The sequence below is a fragment of the Perognathus longimembris genome, chromosome 2, assembly GCF_023159225.1.
Source record: "Perognathus longimembris pacificus isolate PPM17 chromosome 2, ASM2315922v1, whole genome shotgun sequence".
In the NCBI taxonomy this organism is placed as follows: Eukaryota; Metazoa; Chordata; class Mammalia; order Rodentia; family Heteromyidae; genus Perognathus; species Perognathus longimembris.
In genome coordinates, this window is record NC_063162.1 from 64,449,541 (window position 1) to 64,459,219 (window position 9,679).

The window sequence follows — 9,679 nt, forward strand, 5'->3', positions numbered from 1 at the left end:
GTGGACCTGGGCCTCCCTTCCTGTGGGGAGGGCTAGGTTTCTTGGGTTCTTCCTAAAGTATCCTAGTGTGAGAACATGGTCACCAAGTTGCTTGAAAGTTTTAGGATTGCCTCAGAGGTTCGTTCACAATACAGCATTAAATAGCTCAGCTGCCTGTCTCTGCTCACCAGCCATTGATACTTGTGACGGCCTGGGAGCAGCTGCAATCTTAGTCCCTGGGGTCCCCAAAGCCAAAGATAAGAGCAGGACACATGCTTAGCTGGTAGCGTGCAGAGGTGATTTTATTGCCTATGTCCTCCCTTATTTAGCCTTGCCCTGGGCAGCCACTGCCTCCATAGCCTTCCGCACTGTCTCCTCATCTCCCAGGAACCTCATGGGCTTGGTGGGCTTCAGTGCCTGGTCCAGCTCATACACAATGGGGATTCCCGTGGGCAGGTTCAGCTCCATGATGGCTTGGTCTGACATCCCTGGACCAAAGGAACAACATCCGTAACCTCTGTCCCCAGCCCACCCATACAGCAAATTCATTGGTGTTTGTGGGCCACAGAACTGGGAACTAGGCCTTTGACACTAACCTAGCCCTGGGAAGCCATGGAAATGTGCTTAAAGTCTGGGCAGAACCCAGCTCAATGGGGCAGCCTACAGAAAGAACCCAGTGGCAAGACAATTTTGTTCTCCTTTGAGCAGCTGTGGACTCGGTGCCAAGGTCTCAGTACAATAGGAACTGGCCAAACCAGAATTGGGGGTGAGGAAGAATATTGGCTTTTGGTTTCTAACAGTTGAGTTCAGAGCAGAGGAAACGGTAGAAACCTGACCCTGCCTGCTCCAGCAGCCCATGTCGCTGAGAATAGCAGCTCAACCTTTGGTATTGCCACCACCCCACCCCCACCTGGGACAACTGGAGAATGTTCTCTGGGGAGTCAGACACCCTCCATTCCCTCTGGGCTCTTATACTTGGGTGCCTCTACCAGAGCAGGATAATAAGGTACATGAAGGGCCCAGAGGGAGAGGGAGAGGTATCATTCCTCTCCTTGGATCTAGTGTCCCTAGGGGCTGGAGATCTGGAATGTGTCCCACTCTAATATTGTGATGCCAACCAGCCCCAAGGTCTTCCCAGAGATTAATCTTAAGGCCTAGTGAGAAGTTAAGGGCCCCTATACAACCCATTTGTCAGGCCTTGCTCTAGAGGGAGCCCAGGGTCTTATTCAGCTCCGTAAGTCCATACCCATCTCTGGCTACTCAACCTTTGCCTAGAGAAGTGAGTAAATGGGAGGGGGAAGGAGGGTGGGGCCCACCCATTAGAGAATGAACCCTGAGTTAGGAAGCAAGGACTGGTGGCAAGGTGGCACCTGATTCTACTACTCAGTAGGCTGAAGCTGGGAGATTGTGAGTTCAGGCAACTTGGGCTGGCTGGCACCAGGAGGAATGCCATGAGCTCCCCAAGTACTCACAGTTTGCCCAGGGTCCTGCAGCAAGCTAGGGGTTGGAGCCAGGTGCCCTGCCTTTTCCTTAATGGGCCAGATGCCACCATCAAGTCTGTTCTGTTGGTTCAGCTCTTGACCACACCTTCCTGGGCAGCCAGGCTTAATAGACTAAAACAACCTTTCCTGTAGTGACCCAGCATGTGCAGAAATAGAAAAGTATCACAGAACTAGATGTTTCTCAATCCACTTAGGTCCCCCACATCTGTTTAACTGCCACAACAGGGAGCCAGAGCTAGTACCTCTACCTGCCTACCTCCTGAGCATGGACTTTACCTTCCAGGTGCTTGACGATGCCTCGCAGGCTATTCCCATGGGCTGCAATGAGCACTCGCTTGCCAGCCTTGATCTGGGGTGCAATCTCCTCATTCCAGAAGGGCAGGGCCCGGGCGATGGTGTCCTTTAGGCTCTCACAGGTGGGCAGCTCTCCAGGTTTCAGGCCTGCATAGCGGCGCTCCTGGGAGTGAGGCACAGAGAATTACTGTTCCTTCCCTGGGCAGTTGGGCCCCCACCCAAGGCTCCCAACCTCAAGGCTCTTCCCAGCGGCCCACCTTGCTGATGGTAGTGTAGTAAGGGTGCTTCTCATCCATTGGGGGTGGTGGGATGTCAAAGGAGCGCCTCCAGATTTTCACCTGTTCTTCCCCATGCTTGGCTGCTGTCTCAGCCTTGTTGAGGCCTGTGAGGCCACCATAGTGTCGCTCATTAAGGCGCCAGGTGCGCACCACAGGCAGCCACATTTGGTCCGTGCCGTCCAAGATGGTCCAGAGGGTGCGGATGGCCCGTTTCAGCACTGATGTGTAGCAGATGTCAAACTCCATCTTGGCATCCTTGATGGCCTGGGCTCCCCTCTTAGCTTCCTCAGCCCCCTTCTCACTCAGCTCCGCATCGAACCAACCACAAAATCGGTTCTCTTGGTTCCATGTGCTCTCACCATGGCGGACCATTACTAGGCAGTGTGTGGCCATGGTGGAAGGGGGACGGCTGCCTCCCTAGCACTCCAGCTTTATAACAGTCTTCCCAGCCCCCATTCCACCCAACTGCCAGTCAGCATTCCAGGAGGGACAGGCAGTGGCAGGTGGCCAGCAGCAGAGCTGCTGGGGGAGGGGGGAGGCAGGCCAGGGGACTGAGCTTAAAAATAGCTTCACACAGCCATCAGCCCTGCCTGGGCTCAGGTGACAGGTCCATAACCAGCTGGTGCCAGAGCCTGGCTGGGTGGAGCTGCTGAGGCAGGGCCAGGGTGAAGGGCAAAAGTCAAGCCTGGGGGAGGTCAGGACTGCCAGGATGCAAAGGTCTCCAGAAATCTTCCTGGAGGCTTATTAGATCTGGCCTGCTCAGGCAGAAGCATAAACAAGTCCCAGCCCCAGCCAGGACACTGGTGGCTCAAGCCTATAATATCAGCTACTCAGGACGCTGACAGCTGAGTACTGCAGTTCAAAGCCAGCCCAGGCAGGAAAGTCCGAAACTCTTACCTCCAATTAACCACTAGAAAACTGGAAGTGGCACTATGGCTCAAAGTGGTAGAGTGCTAGCTTTGAACAAAAGAGCTCAGGGACAGCGCTCAGGCCCTTAGTTGAAGCCCCACAACCAATTCACACCCCCTAAAAAAGGTCACTTTTTTGTTGTTTGTTTTGTTTGAGTGTTTCACTTGTGATCTTCCTGCCTCCACTTGCAGAGCGCTGAGATTACAGGCAGGTACAGTAATACCTGGTTTCTTGTCGACTGGTAACACAATGAGTTGTCATGGAGGGAAGCCGAGGAGTGAATGTGTGTGATCCACGCACGTAGCTCTATGAGTATGTTTACGGATGCATAAGTGTGTGTCTGCATTGAGTCTGAAGCACATGTGTTGTGACGTGTGTACTGTCTGCAGCACGTGTTATGTGCATATCTGCACTGTGCAATACATGTGTGCATGTTTGTACTGTCTTCAGTGCATGTGTTGTGTGCATATGTATACTGTCTACAGTGCATGTATTGTGACATGTGTATTGCCTGCAGTGTATATGTTACATGTGTGCACAACTCTATAACATGCTTAATGTTTGTTGCCTGGCAGATCTAGGACTTTGTTCTGCTTAGTCTGGCAGAGTTGTACATAGTGGGGGCCGTGCTCATGCATCTGGATCTTTCTCTGGCCTTCTGCACCCTCCCTTTGCAGGGACCTTGCAGGGATGGCAGTAACTGAGAGCAAGGCCTGAAAGGTCCCTTGATAGGCAAATGAAAGGTCACTGTGGCAGAGCCAGGAAGCAGACTCAGGGCCACTGTTTTGAGAAAAAAGATCTGCCCTTGTAGGAAACAACACCAAAGCAACAGCAGGGGCTGAGGTACACACCATGCTTAGCTTCCAGAGCCACCCACAGGCAGCATGGGCTCCTCTCCTCTGGGGGCCCTTGTTGAGGTCTTGTCCTTATCTCAGACTTTGTCCAAGCCAGACTCACCCCTTCCAGCTGAAACTGCCTTGAAAATGACAATAAAATGCATGCCTCTGATGGGCCCTCCACCTCTAGGGCTAGAACAGAGTCCTGGGGATTGTGTGCATATTAAATTTAGCAGGAATGCCAAGAAATGGGCCAAGGCACAGGATAGACCCCAACCAGGACTTCCACATTTGAGTTCAGGGAACACAACCCCCTGCTATGCCTCATGTAACAGCAAGGGATGACTGGGAGGTGTGGCCTGGGTGTACAAGAGGCCCTCCACACACCCACACCTGCCCCTTGCAGACCAAGAATTCTCACACACAGATTTGAGAGAACTTTTTGCAGGCCAGAGAGATCACTGAAGCTGGAAGGTAGAACCATCCCTCCCAGCAATCCCAAGCTGAAGCTGTGTTCTTGATGTTGTGGGCTACCTTTTGTCTCTTAACCCACTAGTAATGGATGCATTGGCCCAGCCAATGTTGTGACAGTTCTGACCCACAGATTCTGGAGTACCAGATAAAGAGATACCCAGTCAATGATATCTTAGAGCATGATTTATTAAATAATAGTCCAATGACCACTATGGGTTAGGAATTAATTTAACCAATAGACATTGTTAAGCTAAAGTTCTCTCCCCCAGCCTCCACTTTATATGTTCAATCAGCCCTAGGAAAACTTAGGTGAGTTACAGGAAAGAAGACAAAGGGTACATGCTAAGGGATAGACACACACACACACACACACACACACATATCTGAAATCAGGGCACCAGTGCCCCGTGCATATAAATAATCCTAGCTACTCAGGAGGCTGAGATGAGGATTGTGGTTCAAAGCCAGCCCAGGCAGCAAAGTCTATAAGACTCTTATCTCCAATTAACCACAAAAGGCTGGAAGTGTAGCTGTGGTTCAAGTGGGGGCTATCAAGCCTGGGATCAGAAAGTATATAAGCAGTTTCAGTAAATCCAGGAAATTCCTAGTACATAGGTACATATAGGGACTATCTTTTGACAAGAATGAATACAAAAGGTTTAACACTCATAATCTTGTATCTTTAGACAGGACAAAAATCCACTCAACCAGGGTTTTCCACTGGCATCACTTGCACTTCGGCCATTGTCACATCTTCAGCCAGTCACAGTCCCCAAAGGGCTCTAGGGCTCCCACAATGACCAGAGCCCCAGCTGGGAGGGATGATGCCAACAGCTAGACCATCACAGACTTCACCAGAAAGGAGTTGATAGGGATAGAAGAGGTGAGAGAGGAGCAAGTACTTTGGGGAAACACAAGGAAGGGGAAGGCTGTGGGATAACATTTGGGTGAGAGCAGCAGAACCTAAAGGACTGATGCATAAGCCCTAAGGGGATGCGTACACCAGGCTGCAGAGCAGTAGAAACCACAGGCCTGCAAGTGGATGGAGACATCCCAGGGGTCACGCGGCAGGGGCAGCACTGAACCCCAACACACCGATTCATGGGATGGTTTTAAGCCACTTGACACTGGAGGGAGGCAAAAGGAGAAGCCAGGTACTGGTAAAGAGACAACTACTCTGGGTCAGGGAAGACAAAGCTGCTTGTCCTGGGCTAAGTGCAGAGTGGGGCAGCCACTGGTCTTGCTGCCCCCTGGTGGCTATGGAGTGGACAAGAAGCCAGAATACAAAGAGAACCAGCCTCTGAGCCTTCGCCCAGCCTAACAGCATTATCCATCTAACAGGTGTTTGCTGATGAAGTGGTAGGAGCAAGCCTTGAGTACAGAAGCTCAACGCAGGGCCCAGGCCCTGAATTCAAACCCCAGGACCAGCACACATGCACACACACACACACACACACACACACACACACACACACAACCAGTATGGTATCAGCATAATATGACATAGAGATCAATGGAAAATTCAGAGTCCAAGAAAAACAACCTACCAGTATGGTAAATTATTATGATCATTTTGCAGTACTGGGGCTCCACCTGTGGTGGCTAAATTAATTTTGTAAAATCAATCTAACAGGAAAAGAAGATCTTTAATAAATTGTGTGAAAACAACTAGATTGTGTAGAGACAATCCCTTATCTCATACCTATATAAAAAATTACCTCAAACTATATGTTGGTGGCTTACATCTGTAAATCCTAGGTAGTTAAGAGGCTGAGAGCTGAGAATCACAGTTCAAAGCTAGCTCAGGCAGTAAAGTCCATGAGACTTTTATCTCCAATTAACTACTAGAAAGCCAGAAATGGTGCCATGGCTCAAAGTGGTAAAGCACTAACTTTGAGCACAAAAGCTCAGAAACAGTGCCCAAGCCCTGAGTTCAAGCTCCAGAACTGGCGTGCGTGCACACATGTGCACATACACACACAGACACACAGGCACACAAGCTGGGTGCTAGTGGCTCACACCTGTAATCCTACTTAGGAGGCTGAGATCTGATGATCTTGGTTTAAAGCCAACCTAGGTAGACCAACCTCAGAAATTCTTATTTCCAACTATCCTTTAAAAAGAGAGAACGAGATATGATTCTAGTAATAGAATACCAGCTGAGAGTGCAAGATCACAAAGCAAAACCTGAAAATGGACAATAAGCTAAAAGTGAATAAAAGCACTCCAAAGGGCAATGTGTCTTTTTTTTAAAATAAACTTACACACATTCTTAGCTCATGACCCAGTATTTACCCAGAAGAAATTAAAATGTTTCTTTTCTCTTAAATGAAAGCTTACTGTTAAACCTTCATGGCCACAGGAATGGCTTTTTAAACATACCAGTTAGAAACACAAAAGGGAAAAAAAAAACAGATAAAGTAGACTTTATCAAATTTAGGAAGTAGCTGGGTATGGTACATGCATGCCTACAAATCCTAACTATTGGAAGGCAGAAGGACCAAAAGCTCCAGACTAGCCTCAAAAGTTAGGAGACTCTATCTCAAAAATGAAATGCAGCCAGACACCAGTGGCTCATACCTGTAGTCCTAGCTATTCAGGAGGCTGAAACCTGAGGATCACAATTAAAGCCAGACAGACAGGAAAGTCCATGAGACTCTAAGTCCACAAGGCCTTGAGTTAAAGCCCCAGTACACACACACACACACACACACACACACACACACACACACACACTTTTTTAAAAAAACAAAGGGCTGAGGTGTGCCTAAGTGGTCCAGCACTTAATTAGCATGCTCAAGATGCCAAGGGTTCATTTTCTAGTCAGGAGAGAGAAGGCTAGATCTTCACATAAATCTTGAGATGACAGTCCAAAGAGAGTTGTAAGATAGGAATCATAAGATAGGAATCTTATGATAGGGAACATAAGATAGGATCAATGTATGTTTTTTTAAAAAATATGAAAAGAATGCTCAAAATTGGTTATATCCAGGCACAAAAAGAGTACAAGTAGAATGTATGTTTTGGCACTAAACAACAGAATACACCAGGTTGTCATGTTGATAATCTCAACACTTGGGAAGTTGACACAGAGGACTGGACTTCAAGGCCAGCCTGGGCTACACAGAGATAGAAACCAGCCACTAGTCTGGTATGGTCTTTTCATAGCAAGAAGTTCTGATGACTTATTAGCAAACTAATGGGACTATGAGGAAAAATCTCCATTAAGGGTCTCCTGTGTTTGATGGCCAAAGGAAGCCACATTTGTCATGAGAATCACACCCCCCCCCCCCCCCGCCCCGTATAGAGCCTCCCTTGAAAGATTCATTTGCCCAGCTGCTCCAGGGAAGTCTTTTCACAGTAAATAGGGAAGTCATGGTCAAAGATAATTAGTGGAGGAAATAGGAAATAGTAGCTAGGTGATAGAGTTCTGCCTTGACTGGTTTAACCCTTTGTTTTGATATCAACAATCTTTGTAGTAGCTCAGCCCTTTGTAGTAGCGAAAACTTTTGTCAGTAGCAACATCCACAACTTTTGTATTGATATGGATATCATGCTTTATTAATTTTTACTCTTGAAGTTGTGAATTGATTTCTAACCCTATATAAACCCTGGCCCTCCTGAAATAAAATGTGCATTGGTCCACTCGCCTCTGCATCCCCCCTGTCCTGACTACGGTTGCAGTTACCCAGATCAAACAATTAAGAAAGCAAAAAGGGATTGGGAATATGGCCTAGTGGTAAAGTGTTCGCCTTGTATACATGAAGCCCTGGGTTCAATTCCTCAACACTACATATATAGAAAAAGCCAGAAGTGGCACTGTGGCTCAAGTGGCAGAGTGCTAACCTTGAGCAAAAAGAAGCCAGGAACAGTGCTCAGGCTCTGAGTTCAAGCCCCAGAACAGGCAAAAGACAAAACAAGAAAGCAAAGGGGCTGGGAATATGGCCTAGTGGCAAGAATGCTTGCCCTGTATACATGAAGCCCTAGGTTCAATTCCTCAGCACCATATATATAGAAAAGATCAGAAATGGCGCTGTGGCTCAAGTTGGCAGAGTGTTAGCCTTGAGCAAAAAGAAGCCAGGGACAGTGCTCAGGCCCTGAATTTAAGCCCCAGGACTGGCAAAACAAAAACAAACAAACAAAAAAAAACCAAGAAAGCAAAAAACAAACAAACAACAGCTGTGGGACACACTAATAAAGGAACATGCAAGGGCTGTATACTTCTCTCTCTTACCACATGAGATGGGAGGCAGCCCAGAGCAGAGTAGCTGGTGAGCACTCAAGACCCGCACTGATAAAGGAACAACTACTGCTGCCCCGGCAAACTACATGACTCTCAAAGGCCTTGTGCTAAGAAGGAAGACAGTAATGCAGCTCAATTCCACATTTGTAATAGAACCAAAGACTATGTTGCAGGTTGAGAGCATGTGACCCTAACAGGACAGTGGAAGGCGTGTTCTAGGGGACAAGACTGTTACATCCTGGTGATGGCAGAGGTGGCAAATTTTGGCATATGATGTGTTAAAATCTGTAAAACTACATATCCAGAGCTCATTTTATTACACGTTTATTTTTTAAAACAAATTTTGTTGGTTGTGGGGCTTGAACTTGAGGCCTAGGTGCTGTCTCTGAGCTTTTTTGCTCAAGGCTACCACTTCTGGGTTTCTGGTAGCTAACTGGAGATAAGAGTCTCATAGCCTTTCCTGCCCAGGCTGGCTTAAAACTATGATCCTCAGATGTCAGCCTCATGAGAAGCTAGGATTACAGGCATGAGCCACCAGTGCTCGGCTTATTCTAAAGCTGGTGAATGGTCAGAGAAGCCCTCACCTGACAAGGTGACCAAGTCCAAAGGAGACCAGAGTGTGCTCCAGGTAGACACAGCAAGGACCAGACTGTTCCTAGGCATGAGGAACACACGAGATGGCCCTCTCCAGTGCCTCCACCTCAGAGGAGATGAAGGAATTGGCTATGTCTGATCTGGAGCCTATCAGCAAGAAATAGTGAGACAGGAAGTAGCTTGGGTAGGGGGCTCCAAAGGGTGTATACTGAGGTTGGAAGGGTGGCATAAATGGTAGAGGCCTGGGGCTGTGCTTGGAACTGCATGGTTTGGGTTTGGAACTGCTGTAGAGCTAGTGAGGAGAGGCAAGGCAAAAAACAGAGCCTGGCCTGCAGGGGGTCTACAGATGCTACCACATTCCCTGAGTACCCCATGGAGATGTCACAAGGCCAGAATGACATCCTCCACCTCACAGCAAAAGCACAGAGTGGGGATGCCTGCTTCCAGGCACTTCTAGTGGGCTGCTCTGCAGGAGATTCCAATGCATCTCACCTTAACAAATGCTCACACCAAGACCATAGACTCTGCCACAGCTCCTGATATACTGCTCGGACGGAGTCCCTGCCAGGC

The 9,679-nt window shown here is 48.3% G+C and overlaps 1 protein-coding gene across 1 annotated transcript; it reads right to left on the bottom strand.

Annotated features, from left to right (window-relative positions):
- Positions 1 to 255: 255 nt before the first annotated feature.
- Pgam2 (phosphoglycerate mutase 2) lies at positions 256 to 2,507 on the bottom strand. The gene is made up of 3 exons (XM_048339317.1): positions 2,033 to 2,507; positions 1,758 to 1,938; positions 256 to 467 (listed from the first exon to the last, which is right to left on the bottom strand). The coding sequence occupies exons 1-3, from the start codon at positions 2,444 to 2,446 to the stop codon at positions 301 to 303; spliced, it is 762 nt and encodes a 253-aa protein (XP_048195274.1). The 5' UTR covers positions 2,447 to 2,507; the 3' UTR covers positions 256 to 300.
- Between the last annotated feature and the right edge of the window lie 7,172 nt (positions 2,508 to 9,679).

What these genes read in the sequence shown, in the direction of transcription:
- Pgam2 (XM_048339317.1), bottom strand. Translation starts at nt 2,446, where the DNA reads ATGGCCACACACTGCCTAGTAATGGTCCGCCATGGTGAGAGCACATGG. An exon ending in ACTACACTACCATCAGCAAG is followed by an intron (nt 1,939 to 2,032) that starts GTGGGCCGCTGG and finishes CCTCACTCCCAG; the next exon opens with GAGCGCCGCTATGCAGGCCT. An exon ending in CATCGTCAAGCACCTGGAAG is followed by an intron (nt 468 to 1,757) that starts GTAAAGTCCATG and finishes CCTTTGGTCCAG; the next exon opens with GGATGTCAGACCAAGCCATC.